General features: G+C 41.1%; 1 protein-coding gene across 2 annotated transcripts; it reads left to right on the forward strand.

Annotated features, from left to right (window-relative positions):
• The first annotated feature begins 1,372 nt into the window (after positions 1 to 1,372).
• Positions 1,373 to 24,395, forward strand: ugl (ureidoglycolate lyase). Of its 2 annotated transcripts, XM_080416807.1 has the most exons (21): positions 1,373 to 1,473; positions 3,176 to 3,345; positions 6,411 to 6,612; positions 8,038 to 8,103; positions 9,027 to 9,140; positions 9,897 to 9,998; positions 10,148 to 10,380; positions 13,456 to 13,572; positions 14,337 to 14,555; positions 15,432 to 15,522; positions 16,185 to 16,261; positions 16,687 to 16,797; positions 16,953 to 17,012; positions 17,270 to 17,426; positions 17,710 to 17,908; positions 18,971 to 19,049; positions 19,288 to 19,380; positions 19,554 to 19,626; positions 20,741 to 20,808; positions 21,162 to 21,292; positions 23,847 to 24,395. In XM_080416807.1, the coding sequence occupies exons 2-21, from the start codon at positions 3,184 to 3,186 to the stop codon at positions 24,109 to 24,111; spliced, it is 2,619 nt and encodes an 872-aa protein (XP_080272933.1). In that variant the 5' UTR covers positions 1,373 to 1,473; positions 3,176 to 3,183; the 3' UTR covers positions 24,112 to 24,395. The 2 variants fall into 2 exon arrangements, with proteins under 2 accessions (XP_080272933.1, XP_080272934.1); XM_080416808.1 differs by lacking the exons at positions 1,373 to 1,473; positions 3,176 to 3,345; positions 6,411 to 6,612 and adding an exon at positions 6,991 to 7,001.
• The last annotated feature ends 410 nt before the right edge of the window (positions 24,396 to 24,805 follow it).

The following is a 24,805-nucleotide window of genomic DNA, read 5'->3' on the forward strand; positions in this document are numbered from 1 at the left end:
GGCAATAGGCATAGCTGAGTCCTTTTATTTTTATTATTATAAAATAATAATAATAATAATAATAATAATAATAATAATAATTTGTATTATTATCATAATAGCAATAATAATAGTAATAATTATTATTATTATTAATATTAAAATAAGTGTTAAATATCTTTATTTTCTGATAGTAATCATTGCTCAATTAACTCATTAATCATTGTACAATCATCTTGTACATATTTTTCACTCTTCATACCAGTAACCTGTAACGCTGATTGTATGTAGTGTGTATATCTGTGTGTCTCTTATATGTATAGTAGTGTGTATATCTGTGTGTCTCTTATATGTATAGTAGTGTGTATATCTGTGTGTCTCTTATATGTATAGTAGTGTGTATATCTGTGTGTCTCTTATATGTATAGTAGTGTGTATATCTGTGTGTCTCTTATATGTATAGTAGTGTGTATATCTGTCTGTCTCTTATATGTATAGTAGTGTGTATATCTGTGTGTCTCTTATATGTATAGTAGTGTGTATATCTGTCTGTCTCTTATATGTATAGTAGTGTGTATATCTGTCTGTCTCTTAGTAGTGTGTATATCTGTCTGTCTCTTATATGTATAGTAGTGTGTATATCTGTCTGTCTCTTATATGTATAGTAGTGTGTATATCTGTGTGTCTCTTATATGTATAGTAGTGTGTATATCTGTCTGTCTCTTATATGTATAGTAGTGTGTATATCTGTCTGTCTCTTATATGTATAGTAGTGTGTATATCTGTGTGTCTCTTATATGTATAGTAGTGTATATCTGTGTGTCTCTTATATGTATAGTAGTGTGTATATCTGTCTGTCTCTTATATGTCATCATGATTTGTGTGCATGGGGTTCTCATCTTAAACAAGCTCAGTGCTTAATGAGTCTTCCAGTTTAGTAGACCTTGTATTGTGAATTTGTACTTCCATGTACTGATGTTGTCATGTCTTACTAAATAAAGTACATCAATCAATCAATCAATCAATCAATCAATCAATCAATCAATCAATCAATCAATCAATCAATCAATCAATTGCTATAGAGTGTTGGGTCTCCTTGTCTTTTCAGCTCTTTAGTAAACATAAACATTTAAGGTTGGGGACACAAATCCTAACCAATCAGGAGAGAGAACTCATACAGGATAAACAAGTCAAACCACCATCATTAGATGTGATAAAGAAATTGTCCAACAAGTATATTTATATCTATTATTATGCTATATTATTATATTAGGTTTTTATGACCAAAGGTCTGTCTGCTGGTCAAGGGGAAAAAAATAACCTAGGATTAGTTTGGCATTCCGTCACATCCGGTCCCTAGTCCATCTGTCCAATGATCAGACAGTAACGGAGGAACTAAGATGACGTCACATCCGCTCCCGAGGAACTAAAGCGATGGAGACTCTTCATAGTTCCTATTATTAACACACTGATTCATTCACTGCTTATTACCAGGTAATAATACATTTAAAACCACAATACCATCATTACTTATAGCAGTATTATTATAATATATTATTATATTACACTGTGTTTGTTGATCACTATAGCTATAGAGGGAGAGGGAAAGAGAGAGAGAGGGGGGGGGATATGAGAACAACAGTTCCCGGAAGTTCTTTAGCGTTCTAACAGTTCTATTTGAAGAGGCAGAATTGAGAGTTTTTGTTCATTCATTCATTCATTAATAGTTGTCAGTTCAATAAATGCATCAGTTTTAGCCTTATATCAACACTATCCTAGATGTATTTAATCGATTTTCACATTTTTATATCTACGAGTCTTAGCTCCACCCCCCTAGTTTGCCCTGGGTGTCACCAGTAAAGCCCGTATTTCTCCAAACATGTACAAATGATAAATATAAGGTGCTTACCCGCTTGCCCCAAATGTTAACTAGCGGTCTGAACTCTTTGTGTAATGTATTTGTCCATATTTATCAATAAAGAAGTGTTTTAATCCCGTCTGTGGCCGAACGCCATGTTTTCCTCCTCGTTTACTTCCTGTTTACATTGAATGTAATTCCGGCTTTCACCGGATGCGCCCCGTCACTACTGACCATTGGGAACTTCCGACATAATCGGCCACAGACGGGATTAAAACACTTATTTATTGAAAAATACGGACTAATACATTACACAAACACTCCGGACCGCTAGTTAACATTTGGGGCAAGCGGTTAAGCACCTTATATATCTTTTTATTTGTCAAATACATTTACGATAGTCTTGATCTAAGGCTACATTAACTGTGTTTATATATTATTGAAACCGATATGTGTAACTAACTATGTAGTCATTATTAATACATTAACATATTCCCTAAGCTAATGAACAAAACAATCAAAACAAAAACTGTGGATTTTTGAACTAGGGGGGCTATATTTTCTGACGTCACGTGCACGCATGTGCACATAGCCAATCAGCTCAGTGCTAGTTGAAATACTGTATTCAAAATGTGATTTTTAATGTAATTATATCTTATTATTTAGTTGCATTGTTAATTTGTTGTTTTTATTTTTGTTTCAATTAATTAATTATTTTATTTTCCTTTTAGTTTTATATAAAAGCCCTTTACATAGACTCACCCACACAAAATAATCAGACAACTTGTCTTTGTCTTGTCTCAGAGAACTGGGTCCTCTTCTAAGCGATCCCCTTCACACTCTGCAGTGCAGAGACTGTTGTCTCTCATTGTGAGAGGAATGTAACACATTCAATTCAAGTCCATGGCTTTTCTCGAGTAGCCTAATGTTATGCAAAGCAGCCAGGTAGACGCTATTGAGAACGGCTCGCCGCTGACGGCGCGAACCTTGAGAGGCTATTGTTTAAACTTTAAGGTGTTAAGACCGCAGCTGACGGTGCGTGCTCGCGTGTGCATGTGGAGCTCCCAGCCCCCCAGCCCCCATAGCGCCAGAACTAAGGGGTCGCCGACCCCCATAGCACCCCCTACAGCTCATATAACATTCAGGAGGTGTAGTTCCAGACTCTATATAACATTCAGGAGGTGATAGCGTATGAAAAGCGCTATATAAGTGTGATGTATTATTCACATTATTATTAACTGCACTTCAGAATGCACAAACATGGCATGATTGATTGACATGTGGTGTGTCCAATCAGATTGCTTCATGGTGTGATTGACATGTGGTGTGTCCAATCAGATTGCATCATGGTGTGCTGCTCTGCTAAGGGCTGTAACAACCGCTCGGAACAGAGGGTGAGAATGTACGGCTTCCCTGCCGACACGGAGCGCAGGAACAGATGGCTGGCTCAGGTCAGCAGGAACAACTTTAAAATCACCAACAACTACAACAACTACAAACTGTGTGAGGTAAGCATGTCCAAAATATCACCAACAACTACAACAACCACAAACTAAATGATGTGAGGTAAGCATGTCTGTGTACACTGGATCATGTGAGGCTGGACAATTCACCCTAAATATATCGGATCTGTGTTAATTTCGTCCACTAAAACTATGACAAAAAAAGATCCAGTAGAACTAAGACTAGTGGAGAAGAGATCCAGTAGAACTAAGACTAGTGGAGAAGAGATCCAGTAGAACTAAGACTAGTGGAGAAGAGATCCAGTAGAACTAAGACTAGTGGAGAAGAGATCCAGTAGAACTAAGACTAGTGGAGAGGAGATCCAGTAGAACTAAGACTAGTGGAGAAGAGATCCAGTAGAACTAAGACTAGTGGAGAAGAGATCCAGTAGAACTAAGACTAGTGGAGAAGAGATCCAGTAGAACTAAGACTAGTGGAGAGGAGATCCAGTAGAACTAAGACTAGTGGAGAAGAGATCCAGTAGAACTAAGACTAGTGGAGAAGAGATCCAGTAGAACTAAGACTAGTGGAGAAGAGATCCAGTAGAACTAAGACTAGTGGAGAGGAGATCCAGTAGAACTAAGACTAGTGGAGAAGAGATCCAGTAGAACTGAGACTAGTGGAGAAGAGATCCAGTAGAACTAAGACTAGTGGAGAAGAGATCCAGTAGAACCAAGACTAGTGGAGAAGAGATCCAGTAGAACTGAGACTAGCGGAGAAGAGATCCAGTAGAACTAAGACTAGCGGAGAAGAGATCCAGTAGAACTAAGACTAGTGGAGAAGAGATCCAGTAGAACTAAGACTAGCGGAGAAGAGATCCAGTAGAACTGAGACTAGCGGAGAAGAGATCCAGTAGAACTAAGACTAGCGGAGAAGAGATCCAGTAGAACTGAGACTAGCGGAGAAGAGATCCAGTAGAACTAAGACTAGCGGAGAAGAGATCCAGTAGAACTGAGACTAGCGGAGAAGAGATCCAGTAGAACTGAGACTAGCGGAGAAGAGATCCAGTAGAACTAAGACTAGCGGAGAAGAGATCCAGTAGAACTAAGACTAGCGGAGAAGAGATCCAGTAGAACTAAGACTAGTGCAGAAGAGATCCAGTAGAACTAAGACTAGCGGAGAAGAGATCCAGTAGAACTAAGACTAGTGGAGAAGAGATCCAGTAGAACTAAGACTAGTGGAGAAGAGATCCAGTAGAACTAAGACTAGTGGAGTAGAGATCCAGTAGAACTAAGACTAGCGGAGAAGAGATCCAGTAGAACTAAGACTAGCGTAGAAGAGATCCAGTAGAACTAAGACTAGCGGAGAAGAGATCCAGTAGAACTAAGACTAGCGTAGAAGAGATCCAGTAGAACTAAGACTAGTGGAGAAGAGATCCAGTAGAACTAAGACTAGTGGAGAAGAGATCCAGTAGAACTAAGACTAGTGGAGAAGAGATCCAGTAGAACTGAGACTAGAGGAGAAGAGATCCAGTAGAACTAAGACTAGTGGAGAAGAGATCCAGTAGAACTGAGACTAGTGGAGAGGAGATCCAGTAGAACTAAGACTAGTGGAGAAGAGATCCAGTAGAACTGAGACTAGTGGAGAAGAGATCCAGTAGAACTAAGACTAGTGGAGAAGAGATCCAGTAGAACCAAGACTAGTGGAGAAGAGATCCAGTAGAACTGAGACTAGCGGAGAAGAGATCCAGTAGAACTAAGACTAGCGGAGAAGAGATCCAGTAGAACTAAGACTAGTGGAGAAGAGATCCAGTAGAACTAAGACTAGCGGAGAAGAGATCCAGTAGAACTGAGACTAGCGGAGAAGAGATCCAGTAGAACTAAGACTAGCGGAGAAGAGATCCAGTAGAACTGAGACTAGCGGAGAAGAGATCCAGTAGAACTGAGACTAGCGGAGAAGAGATCCAGTAGAACTGAGACTAGCGGAGAAGAGATCCAGTAGAACTGAGACTAGCGGAGAAGAGATCCAGTAGAACTAAGACTAGCGGAGAAGAGATCCAGTAGAACTGAGACTAGCGGAGAAGAGATCCAGTAGAACTGAGACTAGCGGAGAAGAGATCCAGTAGAACTAAGACTAGCGGAGAAGAGATCCAGTAGAACTAAGACTAGCGGAGAAGAGATCCAGTAGAACTAAGACTAGTGCAGAAGAGATCCAGTAGAACTAAGACTAGCGGAGAAGAGATCCAGTAGAACTAAGACTAGCGGAGAAGAGATCCAGTAGAACTAAGACTAGTGGAGAAGAGATCCAGTAGAACTAAGACTAGTGGAGTAGAGATCCAGTAGAACTAAGACTAGCGGAGAAGAGATCCAGTAGAACTAAGACTAGCGTAGAAGAGATCCAGTAGAACTAAGACTAGCGGAGAAGAGATCCAGTAGAACTAAGACTAGCGTAGAAGAGATCCAGTAGAACTAAGACTAGCGGAGAAGAGATCCAGTAGAACTAAGACTAGTGGAGAAGAGATCCAGTAGAACTAAGACTAGTGGAGAAGAGATCCAGTAGAACTAAGACTAGTGGAGAAGAGATCCAGTAGAACTAAGACTAGTGGAGAAGAGATCCAGTAGAACTAAGACTAGTGGAGAAGAGATCCAGTAGAACTAAGACTAGAGGAGAAGAGATCCAGTAGAACTAAGACTAGAGGAGAAGAGATCCAGTAGAACTAAGACTAGTGGAGAAGAGATCCAGTAGAACTAAGACTAGTGGAGATGAGATCCAGTAGAACTAAGACTAGTGGAGAAGAGATCCAGTAGAACTAAGACTAGTGGAGAAGAGATCCAGTAGAACTAAGACTTGTGGAGAAGAGATCCAGTAGAACTAAGACTAGTGGAGAAGAGATCCAGTAGAACTAAGACAAGCCATTTTATGCATGACTGCAGGGCTACGCTCCGAAAATAGCCGATCTACAAGCTCACCTATTTATTCGGCATACAGCTACGTATAAAACAGGCATTATGACGCCATCAAGGCCTGGCAAAATATATTTTAGCTGACTAAATCAACTGTTTAATTGACTAAAACTAGACTAAGAGTAAAACATTTCAGATGACTAAAATATGACTAAAACTTTCTGCAGGTGCATTTTGAGGAGGACCAGTTCTGCCTGAACAGGAAGGGCCGGACGCGGCTCAGAAGTGACGCCATCCCCACCATCTTTGCTCATCTTCCCGTGGTGAAGAAGAAGAAGAAGAAGCCCCCCGCTCAACTCTACACCCAACACCCTGTAAACCTGGCTCGCATCCGCTCTGAACACAGCTACAGCGCTAAGAAAGATACAGGTACATCCATACTGAACACAGCTACAGCGCTAAGAAAGATACAGGTACATCCATACTGAACACAGCTACAATACACTGAACACAGCTACAGCGCTAAGAAAGATACAGGTACATCCATACTGAACACAGCTACAATACACTGAACACAGCTACAATACACTGAACACAGCTACAATACACTGAACACACCTACAGCGCTTAGAAAGATACAGGTACAGTACATCCATACTGAACACAGCTACAATGCACTGAACACAGCTACAGCGCTAAGAAAGATACAGGTACATCCATACTGAACACAGCTACAGCGTTAAGAAAGATACAGGTACATCCATACTGAGCACAGCTACAATACATTGACCACAGCTACAGCGCTAAGAAAGATACAGGTATATCCACACTGAGCACAGCTACAGTGTTAAGAGAGATACAGGTACATTACACTGAACACAGTTACAGTGTTAACAGAGATACAGGTACATTACACTGAACACAGCTACAGTGTTAACAGAGATACAGGTACATTACACTGAACACAGCTACAGTGTTAAGAGAGATACAGGTACATTACACTGAACACAGCTACAGTGTTAAGAGAGATACAGGTACATTACACTGAACACAGCTACAGTGTTAAGAGAGATACAGGTACATTACACTGAACACAAGCACACACAGAACCACACTGATCAACACAAGTAAGACGCGCGAACGCGGGAAGCGAACGCCAAAATGTTTTAATAATAATGAAAAGAAATCATCTAAAAAAAAGTAACCAATAAAAAAATATATAAAAAATACAAAACAAATCTGCGTTAAAAGGAGCATCTTAGAAAAATACAAATTAAAAAAAAAAAAACTTTGAATGTTTTTGAACAATTCAACAAAGTGTTTGAAGTGCCTGTTTCACCCACTTCCGGGGGGCGGAGCCCGAAGTATTTGTTCGTAGACCCCCACTTAGGGGGGGTAGATCCGGGCACTTTTCATTTAACATGGGGTTTCAATGGGGAGTTTTTAGGAGCCTTCTCCGGGGCGTGGCTTCCGGGGGAAGGGGCGGGCTTAAACGCAACCTTGACATGTGTGTTCAGTTTTCAAAGACCTTTCATTTGATGTATGGTACGTCTATATTGGACATTTACTTGGCTGCACACAGGGCTGAGGCAGTGCACGCACACAGAGACACACGGACAGAGACACACACACACACACAACCCGAGCACGGTTACATAGTAAGCTCCACTTGGTCGCAAATAGCAAATGAATAAGTAATACAATATTTATAGCTTCATGTCTCTCTCAGCTAAGGGGTCCTTGGCCTGATAGACGTTGAAGACCCCTGCCCTACATGTTTCTTATTTTGAAGTGATATGATATTGTGAATATTTAAAAAGGATCAGTACCATAATCTTCTACTTACATCTCCAGGAATAAAGCCCCCCCCCGCTCCAGATCAGAAGAAGATGGATTTCTTTTCTCTGCTTCAAATGCACGGTAAGACTCCTTACATGATAAACACAATGACCCTCCCCTTTAATGACCCTCCCCTTTAATGACCCTCCCCTTTAATGACAAGACAATGAATTAAACCTGTCAACAGTGCACTGTGTAGGACTTTAAAGCTACTGTAAGTGATCTTTTTTTGTTGTTAAAATAAGTGTCAAACAGCTCTATAGTAACAGGGTTCTCCATGTCTCTCCAGCTCTTTAGTAAACACAATGTATATATTTTCAGATCGGGATACCAATGTTATCCAATCAGTTTACAGTTTAGCAGATGCTCTTAATCCAGAGCGACTTACAGTAAGCAAGGACACAAGTTAATGCATCATAATACACATAATACATCATAATACACATAATACATCATAATACACATAATACATCATAATACACATAATGCATCATAATACACATAATACATCATAATACACATAATACATCAAATGCATAAAATAGTAATCTAATAATAAAGTAAAACATAGTAAACCAATAATCTATTAATAACTAATACATACGTAAACCAAGAACCTATCATCAGCCTACATAGAAACTATACACAGGCCAACAATGACCTGGCATCTGTCTATATAACATGATATCTAATCTAAGTTACATTTTAGCCTTTGCATAATCCTGCAAGGTCAGGAGAGAGAACTCATACAGGATACAGGACAAACAAGTGACATTGAAAGTGACGACACAAAACAATTAGTAGACACAATTGAAATGGGACCATTGAAGCTGATAAATGGGTACCCTCTCCTGATTGGATAAAATTGGCAACCCACCTGAAAATGTATTTTCAGTTTACTAGAGAGCTGGAGAGACGGGGAAACCCCGGTTACTGAACAACTGCATACTTTACTATGTTAATTGCGAGCAGCGAGGTGACGGCCGGCTATTGTTCTCTCACAGCCATAGACGTGATAGAGGTAGACTTCAGTCAGCAGAGAGAGAGAGAGACCGATGCAGAGCGGCCTGCTACGAGCAGCGAGGGGGGGCTGGGGGAGAAGACCGGCGACATAAGAGGTAGTGTGATTTAAAATGTTCTGAAAATCATGTTGGGGGGCCGCAGTGGACCCCTTTCAGGGCCGCATGCGCAACCAGTTGTGCGGATAAGGATAATTCCTTTTAACAGGTCGTTCATGAAAGTCCTTGCGGTCTTGTTTCCAATGAGAACCTGTGAGCAATTAGGGGTTAAGAGTCTTGCTCAGGGACAAATTTCATTTCATCGACGCATATGCCGAGCTGACCTGGAATCGTACCTGGGGCAACCAGGGCTTCTGGCTCCCTAGGCGGGCTCACTAACCACTCAGCTATGGCCGCCCCTAATGGATGCACAAGCGTGCGTTCAACGTTCACTTACACAGTTGTCACTTGGCTTTGTTTTTCAGCCTGTTGTCTCGGTCGCTGCTATAAATACATATATCACTTTACACATTTTGTTTATTACATTTATTCAGAAGAATAGCTACTTTAATTATACAAAGATTTGGCATTAGTGGTGAAACAAATGTATTTAGTTTAACCCATTAAGACCTGAGGCGATTTTTTAAAATGTTTTCTAAATTTTTTTTGAAAAAAATCGAAAAAAATATTTTTCAAGATTTTTCAAAAATAGCAGATCTACAAGCTCATAGCGCGGCACTCGGTGCCGCGCTATGAGCTTGTATATCTGCTATTTTTGAATAGCCAAAGAAATCTAAAGTGACACAGATGCGTTCCAGGTTTAATTAATGGGTTAAGAGAGCCCCAATAAACCGTCCTGCTATTGTTCTCTCTCAGCCATAGACGTGATAGAGATAGACTTCAGTCAGCAGAGAGAGAGAGATGCAGAGCGACCTGCTACGAGCAGCGAGGAGAAGGATGGTGACGGCGGCGTAAGAGGTAATATGATTTAATGTTTTTGAAATCATTTTGGGGGCCGCAGTGAACCCCTGTCAGGGCCGTATGCCCCTATATCACAATATTATATAGATCTATTTAACACTGTTACTGAACAAACACCCACTGCCTTGAACCTTATTATTTACCAGATCAAACAGTGTCAGAGCCTGGACAAACGGGGTCCAAACCCAGCCAATCAGAGCCCCCGCCTGAGGAGCCAATGTCCCTGGACTCTCCTCCCAGCCAATCAGAGCCCCCGCCCGAGGAGTCAATGCCCCCGGACTCTCTGACTCCGCCCAGTCCAGCTGTGACTCCGCCCAGTCCAGCAGTGTCTCCTTGTCAAAGTCCAGACAGAGAGACGCAGCCTGACAGCAACATGTCTGTAAGTAACGCTCCTTATGTTGACCTTTTTACTCCTTATGTTGACCTTTTTACTCCTTATGTAGACCTTTTTACTCCTTATGTAGACCTTTATACTCCTTATGTTGACCTTTATACTCCTTATGTAGACCTTTTTACTCCTTATGTAGACCTTTTTACTCCTTATGTAGACCTTTTTACTCCTTATGTAGACCTTTTTACTCCTTATGTTGACCTTTATATTCTGCAAAGTGACTGAAAAGAGACTGATTCATTTAACCCTTTAAGACCCGGAATGCATCTGTGTCATTTTAGATTTCTTTGGCTATTCAAAAAATAGCAGATCTACAAGCTCATGGTGCCGCTGCCGCCATATGAGCTTGTAGATCTACTATTTTTTTTTTATATTTAAAATTTGTGCAAATCTTTGATTTTATATATATTTTTTTTTTAGAGCGAACATTTTTAACTACGATCTGTGCTTCTGGTGGGGGGGTCCCTGGAACAACATATTTTGAGATGGGGGTCATATAATTTTGGGGGTCCTTGACATGAAAAAGTTTGAGAACCACTGATATTATAGCAACATACGTTTTGTTCAAAAAACTGTTAGGATTTATAAGACATTTGTAGAATCCCCCCAGAAGCAAAGATTTGAGTCAAAAATGATCGCTTTAAAAGTAAAATATATATATTCAAAGATTTGCACAAATGTTTATGATTTAAAAAGAAATAGCAGATCCACAAGAGCTATGAGCTTGTATATCTGCTATTTTTCAATAGCCAAAGTATAAGATAATGGTTTAAGATAATGGTTGAAGTGGTTAAAATCTAGCCACCAAAAAAACAATCTAAAATGACAGACGCTTTCCCAGTCTTATGGGTTAACTCATGACAGTGTACAAATGTGGTTACATTTGTACACTGTGAGAGTTAAATGACGTTTTACGTTGCTACACATGAAAGGACTTTACTGCGTAGTAACAACACACATAACAGTAATGACTAAGTCATAACTTAGTGAGACTGAAATCGACAATATAAAGCTGTTGAAAGGTATGGCATTTGCCTGCAGGGCCGGATCTAGGCATGGGCAAGGGGGGGGCATAAATGCCCTGACTGCCCCCCCCCAAAACAAATCTTAATTTTTTTTTAATTATTATTTTTTTTATTTTTTTTGTGAAAGTTACATTTATGTCATGATATGAAATGTGAGCTTACCATAATCAAAATAATCCTTAATCATATTCCATCATGTATCATTGCACAATTCAAATAATCCTCTGCCCTGATTTTCCATGGGCAGTGTTGCCAGATATTGCGAGAGAAAGAAGCCTAGGAAAACAAGCCCAAAAGAACAATAGGAAGCAGTAATACACAAACAGCCGAAAAAACTGGGGAAAAAAAGTAAAAAAGCCCCCCCCCCCCAGCATTTATTAATGCCCCCCCAGTTAATAATTTCTGTATCCGGCCCTGTTTGCCTGTATGTGCAACAAGAATAATGCACACAATTATGTACAGTATGAAGAGAAACTATATGTGCAGAATGTACATGTATCCCACTATCTATCACATTCACTGATTTGATTTGAAAATATTTCTTTCGAAAAAGATAAAATTAAAACAATTAAAAAACTAAATAGCAATAACTGCCATGACAGAAAAGACAAAAATAGAAAACAACAAAAAAACATTGATCATACTTAATCGATTGTTGTGAATACTGTCTATGGCTACAAGTACACGTGAGAACAGTGTGTTTTTTGGGTTGTTTGAACTCAAAGGGGTGGGGGGGGGGGGCGTCATGTTCTGACAAACACCAACTTTAAAGCTGCAATCCGTAATCCGTACCTTTCATGTCCTCCTGCCTAAGAGGATTCCAACCTGGGTCTCAGAACTCATTTCTACCATCAATCATGTACGATTGATTGATTGATTGATTGAATACTTCATTAACAGTTTGCAAATAGTACAGCGGTACGATTTTACAGAGATTGTTAAAAGCAGGGGTCTTCAACAGGGGGTCCGGGACCCCTAGGGGGTCCTCAGAGTTACTACAGGGGGTCCGCCAAATCTTTGTGTGATATGATAATGTTTTTCTTAGTTCTTACATTACAACCACTTGAACCCTAGCATCCCTTTTTCTGAGGAGAACTTCAGCCAAAAATAGCAGATCTACAAGCTCACAACGCCGTTGTGAGCTTGTAGATCGGCTTATATCGAGATCGAGTTATAGGTGTCGAGGGGAAAAAAGAGCAGCAAAAGTTTAATCTGAAACACAATTTTATACAATATAGAGTAGGGGGTCCCTGCTTCATCTCTCTCTCAGCTAGGGGGCCCTTGGCCTGAAAATGTTGAAGACCCCTGGTTAAAAGGATAGCACACAAAGCCCTAGGGGCTTGTTTCCATTGTGGTCCTGTGTATTCAATTCATCAAGACATTTAAAGACATACAATACTATACAATAATAAACAAGACATCATCAACACTAGTAGCAATAAAACATATATGTACAGTAAACAGTTGGGGGGGGGGGGGTCATTTCTGGTGTTAACCCATTTTAGACCGGCAAAGCATCTGTGTCATTTCAGATTTTAGCGTTGGCTATTCAAAAATAGCAGATCTACAAGCTCACAGCGCGTCACTGCGAGCTTGTATGTACTGTACTGCTGTTCTGATATTTTTGAACATTTTAGAAAAATCTTGAAAGTGTTTGAAAAACACACGTCTTCTCTTCTGGGGGTCTCTGGCACAAAACATGTTCAGATGGGGGCCAAATACATAGGATCTTCAGGGGTCCTTGGCACGAAAAAGTTGACTAATCGATAGGAAAAAAAGTCATTTTGGGGTGAACTATCCCTTTAAGGGGCAGGCTGTCCAGAGCCGCAGGGAATTACTCCGGTACTTAGTTACTTCTCTCACTATCCAGATGGAGGTGATTACTCTGGTACTTGTAGATTACTAGTTACTTCTCTCTCTGTGCAGATGGAGGTGATTACTCTGGTACTTGTAGATTACTAGTTACTTCTCTCTGTGTGCAGATGGAGGTGATTACTCTGGTACTTGTAGATTACTAGTTACTTCTCTCTCTGTGCAGATGGAGATGCGTGTGGCTCCTCCGGGACTAGAAGCAGAGTATGAAGACCTGGTCACTCCTTCATCCATGATGTTCCTTCAGGAGCTGGTGTCTACGTTTGACCAGGAGGTGGACCAGGTACACACACACACACACACACACACACACACACACACACACACACACACACACACACACACACAACACACACCACACACCACACACGCGCACACACACACACACACACACACACACACACACAGATTTGTATTACAATACTTGTGAGGACAACAACATTTTAAGAGGATGATTTTATGAATGGCATTTAAAAGATGTTTTTATCGTAAGCCTAGAGCCGAAACATTTCCGATCTACAAGCTCACAACACGCCTCGCTGCGACGCGTTGTGAGCTTGTAGATCGAAAAATATTCGGTGCAGGACAAAAGCAAGTTTGTAACTCAAATCTTTGCTTCTGAGGGTCCCTGGAACAACATATTTTGAGATGGGGGTCCGCGGCCAAATACATATCATTTTGGTGATCCTTGACATGAGTTTGAAAAGTTTGAGAACCACTGATATAAAAACATACGTTTTTAACATTAGTAGAATCCCCCTGAAGCAAAGATTTGAGTTAGAAATGTTATTGAAAGATTTGCACACATTTTTCACGATTTTTCAAAAATAGCAAATCTACAAGCTCATAGTGCGGCACTCAGTGTCCCGCAATGAGCTTGTAGATCTGCTATTTTTGAATGGCCAAAGAAATCTAAAAATAACACAGATTCTTTCCCGGTCAAAATATGTTAACTCTAAGGACCTTGCTGTGTTTACATGTATGTTCAGGTCTTCACGTTGTTTACATGTATGTTCAGGTCTTGACGTTGTTTACATGTATGTTCAGGTCTTGACGTTGCGAGTGTCCAGGAAGGCTCACCTGGACATGACGGGCGACCTGCCAGAGTTCAGCGAGGTCAGGCCCTCTGTGAGGGGGGACCCCGGCTGGAGGGTGGGCCCCGTGCCCCCCAGGCTCTCCAGGAGACACGTGGACGTGGGGGACCTGGCTCCCTGTGACACCGAGCGTCTGGTCCAGGCTCTGCAGTCACCGGCACAAGGCTTACAGGTAAAGGGCTGCATGTACCCTGTTATGGAAGGGATAATAGTCAATCATCCTGAAGGGGGTTATTATTATTATTTTTTTTGTTCAAGGTTTCTTTATTTAATTTTTTCACATACAGGTCAATAACAAAAAGCATACGAAAACAGTGTACAGTACCCCTCCCCCCCACAAAGTTCCCGCTCCGAAAGAGCCACAACCCTGGTATCTTACTGTACCATTAACACAAAGGACAATACAAACAAATAAGACACAATTGCAATGAAAAATGAAAACAAGTCAAAAATAAACAAATAAAGTATACACAGTAGAATATATATATTTGAAGGGGGTTATTTTTAAACAACGACCAGCGCCCTGACAATTATCCCACTTATCACCCGGCTACTTAATAAATTAATTAATACATTGACCCAAAAGTATCAACAAAACAAAGTATTTCCTTGCTTACGGCCATGAAAGTATTCCATAAGTGTTGCGCTCATGTTGGATACAGCATCAAACCAAGCAGCAGCAGGTGTTCTGAGTCTTTGATCAGACAGTCTGTTATTGAGCTCATCGTCATTATCCAGAAATAACACAGCGCTGAATTCAGCAATTGACCAATCAGAACCAAGCTGTGTAATAAGTTAAGTTAACATATAGTTCATTGCTATAGAGTGTTTGTTCAGTAACTAGGGGTCTCCTGTCTCTCTCTGCAGCTCTTTATTAAACAGAAAATGCATTTTCAGGTCAGTATAGCATTTTGATCCAGTCATGAGAGAGAACTCATACAGGATACAGGATAAACAAGTGTAATTGTAATGCAGACACATTTTAAACTGGAACGCTGTAAGCCTGAAGCTGATATAGTGTTCTCTCTCTCCGTCGTTTGTTTGTCAGATTGACTTTGATGACGGGAACTGTCCTACGTACCACAACCAGATCAAAGGCCTTCACAACGTCTACAAGGTCATGAACGGCCTGTTCCCTGGTGAGTTTTATACACTATGAGCTCACTATCTATCTGTTACCATGACTAACATTAAGTTATATACTCTATGAGCTCTCTATCTATCTGTTACCATGACTAACATTAAGTTATATACTCTATGAGCTCACTATCTATCTGTTACCATGACTAACATTAAGTTATATACTCTATGAGCTCTCTATCTATCTGTTACCATGACTAACATTAAGTTATATACTCTATGAGCTCACTATCTATCTGTTACCATGACTAACATTAAGTTATATACTCTATGAGATCACTATCTATCTGTTACCATGACTAACATTAAGTTATATACTCTATGAGCTCTCTATCTATCTGTTACCAAGAGTTACAGATAGACAGAGTTGCCACAAAACATAGACAAGGAAGTGGATGCAGTCCATCTGCATCTTTCTAACCAATCACAATACAGGTCATTTTATGATGTCTGTAAGCGTATATTTTTACAGAGGTCCACAAGGCGACACATTTCTAGTTTTTGTCATTTGTACATCACTTTTGTTTGGCGACACTTCAGCCGACAACACTTGTCGCTCAAAGCATAAATTGTTGTCCTTAGTTACGCGCCACTTTTGAACAATTGCACCATCGATATCATCAAGCCGTTATCCTAACGTTATCACTCCTTATATGGACAGAGGCTCCTCCCATAAAGCAGGCTCCTGTGCTGATGCTCCGCCCACGCGCCTGGAACATGGTGGAGCACAATATGATGGTAAAACACACACACACACACACACACACACACACACACACACACACACACACACACACACACACACACACACACAGAGAGAAACAGCCTTCTGTTTGGAGAAATGTTGTTTTCATGGTTAATACAGATTTTAGAGATCATGTTACGATTAGAAAAATATTCAAGTTGCGGTCAGGTTTACAATTATGTATGTACTGTAGGGGCTAGGGTTAGATGGTAAGAAACATGAAAAATAGCATTGTAAACTGTGTGTGTGTGTGTGTGTGTGTGTGTGTGTGTGTGTGTGTGTGTGTGTGTGTGTGTGTGTGTGTGTGTGTGTGTGTGTGTGTGTGTGTGTGTGTGTGTGTGTGTGTGTGTGTGTGTGTGTGTGTGTGTGTGTGTGTGTGTGTGTGTGTGTGTGTGTGTGTGTGTGTGTGTCTCTCTAGGTGAATGGTAAAGAGGTGCCAGGTCCTCTGTTTGACTTCGGTCTGCTGATGTTCCACTGTGGGAAGAAACTGTTTGACCAGCAGAGTGGACCTTTCTTCTACCTGTCCAAGGTACACACACACACACAGAATTCATCATATCTGCCTTGGACTATATCTCAAAATCCCGTTCACCTCTCCTCTCCTCTCCTCTCCTCTCCTCTCCTCTCCTCTCCTCTCCTCTCCTCTCCTCTCACATTGTGTTCTGTGTTCTGATTGGTTGTCAGGTGGAGAGTTACCATGAAGCTAGGTTGTGGAACAACATCTTTGTGTGGACACAAGATAAGGTTGGTTTGTAAACACATACAACACATACACACTCATTATTATTATGATTATTATTAGTAGTAGTAAGCCCTATTGTATACTTTGTCATACGAAGTTGTACTAAAATAGCATTGTAATAAAATAGCTGTGTGTGTGTGTGTGTGTGTGTGTGTGTGTGTGTGTGTGTGTGTGTGTGTGTGTGTGTGTGTGTGTGTGTGTGTGTGTGTGTGTGTGTGTGTGTGTGTGTGTGTGTGTGTGTGTGTGTGTGTGTGTGTAGTTGGGTCTACCTCAGGGCAGCATCAAGGCCACAGTTCTCATAGAGAACGTTCTGGCGGCGTTTGAGATGGAGGAGATCCTGTTTGAGTTGAAGGAGCATTCAGCAGGACTGAACTGTGGCATCTGGGACTACTCTGCTTCCTTCGTCAACAAGTTCGGTGAGACACTGACTGAGCCTTACGCTTGTTTTCTAGTGATTTAAACCATGTGGGGCCCATCGAACATTCAGTGCAAATAGCAGATCAACAATCCAACAACACATCTCAGCGCAATATGTTGTGAGCTTGTAAATCTGCTATTTTTGTTATAATACAAACGTTTTTATTTTCTTTCAAAATCAGCTATTTCATTTTTTTTTTATTGTATTGATTTGTCTGTATTAAAATGTATTTATATTGTTTTAGATTAGTTGTGTATTAACTGTTGTGTTGTGTTGTCCAGGTCAGAGGTCGTCCTTCGTGCTTCCAGACCGCAGTAAGTACGTGAACATGCAGAAGCGTTTCCTGCGCTCCTACATGGACCTGCTGGTCCAGACCTGCCACAGACGGGGGGCTCTGGCCACGGGGGGCATGGCTGCCACCCTGCTGCCCCCAGAGACAGACAGCACCACCTACAGGACACTGATGGACACTGTCACCAGGTAGGAGCATAATACATAAATACAAGAACAGAGGTACGAAACGGGTACAAAAGGTGCAAATATTTACTATTTAAGGCTAAGACTAAAACAGTGTTTACTAGGCTCATATATTAATAAAAGCTAAACTATAAGCCTTAAGGTCCTTACACACAATAATACGCTTTTTTAAAAAACCTTATAAAGTCAATGCAAGCGTACATGGCGCGAAAAAGCGGAAAAGCGAAGCGAAAAAGCGTCTTTTAACACATCGACCGCCAGAGGTTAATCTCATAAGTGCCAAGGTGTTTTTGTTGTTTTTTGTTTTTTTCATGTCGCCATAGATCTTGTTAAAATCCTTAAGATTGAGCTCTACACGGTCTGTTTACATCCGCGACATCTCACTGTATCTCCCAGTGAAATCCACGTGTCAAACGGGGTATCCATGTTGTAGTTAGAGCGGATTACGTTAAACAGTGAAATGCGAGGAGAAAAAAATACAGGAAGAGAATTGAGTTTCAGTTTCGTCTGCAGAACGAGGGCGGACGTGATCGTCAAAACCGGATCCCAAATAATTCAGTTTCCGGTCATCAAACCGGAAACGGAAGTGGATCAAAAAAAATCCGAAAGTGCACCCGGAAATTTTTAGCGCGAAAAGACCGTGGACCATAGGGCTACGGTCTCGGCGCTTAACAGTTGGATTTAACGGACCGTAGGACTACGTTCTTGGCGGTTAATGTGTTAATTATTCGGAACGAGTCCGAATTTTGCGTATATTCGCACATTCGCCGGTGTGTAACCGCCTTTAGTCTTAGCCTTATATGTCCCACCTGGGACAAAGAGGATGAAGTAAAGGTCCTTACACACCGGGGCGAATTCTTCATGCGAATAAATGCGTTTTTTTTTAAAAACCTTATAAAGTCAATGCAAGCTTCCACATCAGTTTCGCGTAGCGAAAAAGCGTCTTTTAATTATTCGGAACGAGTCCGAATTTTGCGTATATTCGCATATTCGCCGGTGTGTAACCGCCTTAAGTAAGTAAACTATACTAACCATGCATTGCGATGCCTTTGGCCCACATTTCAGACTCAAACTGCTGGAGATCAAAGCCGGTGTGGACGGTTTCATGGTCTACGACCTGAGCCTGATAGAACCCATGCAGAAAGTGAGTTACATTCAACATTATAATAGAACACATGCAGAAAGTGAGAAATTCACATGATTTGAGTTAGTTTTATACAGTTTCAGTTAGTTATCAAAACTTAAATGTTTAGTCAGCTCAAGTATTCATAATTTGTTTAGTTAGTAGTGAACTATATAATGAACTACAATCATGGTGTCATACCAGCTCTTTCAGACTCACACTATAACAGTGAACTATAACTATCATGGTGTCATACCAGCTCTTTCAGACTCACACTCGGGGAGACAACCAGCTGGACCAGCGTAGAGAAGATGTCAGAGTGACCGCTAAAGACCTGCTCACCATGCCAGCGGTACGTCATTAAATAATTCATTTTAATAATTATTATTGAAAATGTTAATTTCAGTGGTCTTGTGTACACTATAGACAGTAAAGTAATCTTCTCTACATGATGTTGTAAAAGGATTTAGCTCCAGGTTCCATGTTTAATGTCTAATAACAGATGTATATGTATATGTTCTTTAGGGAGGAGTGACTCTTCATGGCTTACAGTACAACATTACAGTGGGAATACTTTTTATTGATGCTTGGCTGTCAGGTAAGACTGTTTCTATTGTGTGGAGGACAGTATAGATACATATGACTGTATAGATATGACTGTATAGATATGACTGTATACATATGACTGTATAGATATGACTGTATAGATATGACTGTATAGATACATATGACTGTATAGATATGACTGTATAGATATGACTGTATAGATACATATGACTGTATAGATATGACTGTATAGATGTGACTGTATAGATATGACTGTATAGATATGACTGTATAGATACATATGACTGTATAGATATGACTGTATAGATACATATGACTGTATAGATATGACTGTATAGATATGACTGTATAGATACATATGACTGTATAGATATGACTGTATAGATGTGACTGTATAGATGTGACTGTATAGATATGACTGTATAGATACATATGACTGTATAGATATGACTGTATAGATGTGACTATAGATATGACTGTATAGATATGACTGTATAGATGTGACTATAGATATGACTGTATAGATATGACTGTATAGATATGACTGTATAGATATGACTATAGATATGACTGTATAGATATGACTGTATAGATATGACTGTATAGATATGACTGTATAGATATGACTGTATAGATGTGACTATAGATATGACTGTATAGATATGACTGTATAGATATGACTGTATAGATATGACTATAGATATGACTGTATAGATATGACTGTATAGATATGACTGTATAGATGTGACTATAGATATGACTGTATAGATGTGACTATAGATATGACTGTATAGATGTGACTGTATAGATGTGACTGTATAGATGTATAGATGTGACTGTATAGATGTGACTGTATAGATGTGACTGTATAGATGTGACTGTATAGATGTGACTGTATAGATGTGACTGTATAGATATGACTGTATAGATGTGACTGTATAGATGTGACTGTATAGATATGACTGTAGCTAATTGACTGCCAACAGAAATACGTTATTTTCACGTCAAAGTAGCATAAGACTGTATTTCTGGATGTTGGTTACAGTACTAATCTTTTTCTCTCTCTCTCTGTCTGCCTGTCTGTCTCTATGTCTCTCTCTCTCTCTCTATCTGTCTCTCTCTCTCTCTCTCTCTCTCTCTCTCAGGTAAAGGTCATTTCTTCTACAGAGGTCAGGTGGAGGACTCGGCCACAGCAGAGATCTCCAGATCACAGGTGAGTTGAGGGTTCAAATCTTTACCTTCCTTTGTGTTTTATAACTTAACACAGTGTGCGTTAATTCATAAAATATGCAGTATTTGTGTGTTAGTAACTATAAAAACAATATACAGTACACAGTATAGAGTTCTTCATGAGTTCACCCATGTGACACTATGAAATAAATACTGACCATCTGTGTGTGTGTGTGTGTGTGTGTGTGTGTGTGTGTGTGTGTGTGTGTGTGTGTGTGTGTGTGTGTGTGTGTGTGTGTGTGTGTGTGTGTGTGTGTGTGTGTGTGTGTGTGTGTGTGTGTGTGTGTGTGTGTGTGTGTGTGTGTGTGTGTGTGTGTGTGTGTGTGTGTGTGTTAGGTGTGGCAGTGGATCCGTCACCGGACGCGGCTGGAGGACGATGACCGGACGGTGACCAGAGCTCTGGTCACTGACCTCACCGTGGAGGTCATCAACAACCTTCTAGAGGTCACACATAAACACTCTGTCAGGTACACACTGTCAGCTACACACAAACACACACTGTCAGCTACACACAAACACTATGCAACAAACACCACACTGTCAGCTACACACAAACACTATGCAACAAACACCACACTGTCAGCTACACACAAACACTATGCAACAAACACACACTGTCAGCTACACACAAACACTATGCAACAAACACACACTGTCAGCTACACACAAACACTATGCAACAAACACCACACTGTCAGCTACACACAAACACTATGCAACAAACACACACTGTCAGCTACACACATGGTTGTTGTCGGGTAGAAACCTCATACAGTATTATATCCAAAACTGTTACTCCTCAGAATTCAAATGTAGCAAAAATAGCAGATCTACAAGCTCAACACGCATCGCGGTTCGTTTTGAGCTTGTAGATCTGCTATTTTTGCTTCCTTTGTGTGTCACTGTAGTATGATGAAGTGTAAGGGCATTTATTTATGAAAAAACATAGAAAGTTGAAATATGGAGATACCAGGTTTCTCCCCGACAACAACGACATGCACAGAGCCTGATGATGTCACTGGTAGGCAGGTTTCTGACCCGCCTACAGCCCTCCAATGACACAAATGGTGTCATCTTATGAAGTGCTCCTTTAACTCTTTGACTGCCAGAGTATATTCATTAATAAACTCACCCACTGACAGCGATGTTCGTGTTTTATAACCTTTTCAACTGGTCACACACATGTTATATCCATCCATAACCCATCGTCTGGTCGTGTGTAGAAACAAACGGTATCCATGGGCCGACCCCAGAGGAAAAGGTTTTCACCCGCGAGGTAACTTTCACGGGCGCAGGGAAGCTGAAGGCACCATACCGGCACAAATGTACATCTTTCCCACCTCCCCCGCTGGCCACAGAACATTTATATATATATATGTTACAGGGTGAATGGAGAACCAGGTAGATTGAAGAAGGCGCGCTCGTTTTTACCACCCACCCAGCAATTCTGTAGAAGCAACACTAGAGGGAGCCACGAGCCAGGCTTGTGCACAACATATATGGCCGCGACCATACACACACACACACACACACACACACACACACGCGCACGCACGCGCTCATGCTTTCAATTTGGTTTATTGAAAGCAGGACTGTTAAGATACTTTTATTGTGTTCTGGCTTTTGTTTTAGTTTCTCCCTGACACACACACACACACACACACACACACACACAGATCCATGAAAAGAACTATTCTGTCCCTATCGGCCGGTCAGCGCGGGCACTCGCGCGGCGCGCTTCCTCGGCCTCAAGCTCTACTGAGTCGACGCGCCTCCGTCATGGACAAGCGTGTGAACGTGTGTTCAGCGTTCCCCTAATAAACCCCCGCCTCGCAGCGCCGCGTCCTCCTTCTCGCGAGCCTCGCTAATAAACCCTGTCTCGAAAAGCCCCGCCTCGCACCGAAGCCCCGTGCCTAAAAACGAGCGCTCTGTCTTCAATCTACCTGGTTCTCCATTCACCCTGTGACATATATATTATGATGGCGTGTCAGACCGTTGGTAAACACAAAGGGGAGAACTGTTCGTCGTCCAGAGAAAAGAAAATATAACCGGAGCTTTCCTTCGTTTGTCAGACCATGTTAACACTACCATGTCTAGACGAAACCAGTTAACTCCAGATAAAACCATATCCAGGAAACAGATAAACAGGAGGTGGGCGGGAGCGAACATCTTCGGATGACGTTATTTCTGGATCCGGGAGTGGAAAGTGAACCTGATGAAGGAAGTGACGGAGAACAGCGCCATCGTTTATAAAACAATTAAAAATTAATGGCAATGAAAGAGTTAAGAATGCAACTTACAGAGGTGTACAAAGTACTCCTCTGGGGGTCCGTAATCACACCATGTATCTGCAGCTGGGGGTCCGTAATCACTGTCCATGGAAACCTGCACAATGGGAGACACAAAAACTCTGGGGAGCGGGTTGAGTTAGTGAAAGGCCTCAACTCAATACAGTACATGAAGAACATGCCTTAAAACATATCAATACAGTACATGAAGAACATGCCTTAAAACATATCAATACAGTACATGAAGAACATGCCTTAAAACATATCAACACAGTACATGAAGAACATGCCTTAAAACATATCAATACAGTACATGAAGAACATGCCTTAAAACATATCAATACAGTACATGAAGAACATGCCTTAAAACATATCAATACAGTACATGAAGAACATGCCTTAAAACATATCAATACAGTACATGAAGAACATGCCTTAAAACATATCAATACAGTACATGAAGAACACGCCTTAAAACATATCAATACAGTACATGAAGAACATGCCTTAAAACATAATATCAATACAGATGAGTCGTTGTTTTCCAGAGCCATACAGGTTAACAGTTGAGTCATTGTTTTCCAGAGCCATACAGGTTAACAGTTGAGTCATTGTTTTCCAGAGCCATACAGGTTAACAGTTGAGTCATTGTTTTCCAGAGCCATACAGGTTAACAGTTGAGTCATTGTTTTCCAGAGCCGTACATATTAACAGTTGAGTCATTGTTTTCCAGAGCCGTACAGAGGTTGACCACTGCAGCCAACATGTTCCTAGAAGTGGTGCAGAGGAGAGATTTCCCAGAGTTCCTCACGACGTACCTGAACTTGGACCACACCTTCCTCAGCTCCCAGGCCCAACCACAGACTGTACCCACCCAGCCCCCACCGCCCTACCGTCCCCGAACCGACCCCACCCCACCCCAACCCGAAACGGTACCCCCACCCAACCCCACACAGCAAGATCCCACACAGGAAGTCCCCACTCCACCCCCACCCTAAACGGCACCCCCACCCAAACTGACCATCCAACCTAACCCCACCCAGAAAGACCCCGCCAAACCCCAAAACACCCGCCTCCCGACTCTGGTCCCCAGGCCCAAAACCCCTAAACCTGCATCCAAACTCTGACGACCCTCCCAGAACCCCCAAGCCCCCCCACCCCCCCCTCAAACTGTATAGTCCATGGACCAGACCAGATGTCGGTATCAGTCAAGGTGTCAAAGGTTACTTCCTGTATCATTCTTGAGAAGCTCTCTGTCTGTGATTTGGGAGGTTAAGTGATATTGTTTCATATACAGTAGACCTAATTGACCCGTCTATTTGGTGTAGGCCAAGGGTTCACAACGCCTCGAGGCGTTGTGAGCTTGTAGGTCTGCTATTTTCACTACTTCTTAAAAGTATTTTTTTCCCCTCAACTTGATATTTTTTTTAAATGTTTTTTTTAATGGAATTCTTTTGAAAAACACTTGAATTTGTGTTTAACTTTTGAAAAATTGGGATAAAAAATTAATATGAAATAATTAAATAAATAATTATCCATTTTAATTTCAAGGACCCCATAACTCAGAGAGTTTACGTCTGTACACTCTCAGTTACAGACCTGTAAGGGTCCATTTGAACCCCCTCAAGGAACCCTGAGGGTCCCTGGACCACACTTTGAGAACCACTGCTTCATGGTACAGGCCGTGTCAGT

Source organism: Gymnoscopelus braueri, assembly GCF_963280865.1.
Source record: "Gymnoscopelus braueri genome assembly, chromosome: 20".
Lineage (NCBI taxonomy): Eukaryota > Metazoa > Chordata > Actinopteri > Myctophiformes > Myctophidae > Gymnoscopelus > Gymnoscopelus braueri.

Bases quoted from the DNA above. Each gene is read 5' to 3' on its own strand.
- ugl (XM_080416807.1), top strand. From the start codon at position 3,184: ATGGTGTGCTGCTCTGCTAAGGGCTGTAACAACCGCTCGGAACAGAGG. The intron at 17,013-17,269 runs GTTGGTTTGTAA...GTGTGTGTGTAG, and splicing joins TTGTGTGGACACAAGATAAG to TTGGGTCTACCTCAGGGCAG. The intron at 17,909-18,970 runs GTAGGAGCATAA...CCCACATTTCAG, and splicing joins CTGATGGACACTGTCACCAG to ACTCAAACTGCTGGAGATCA.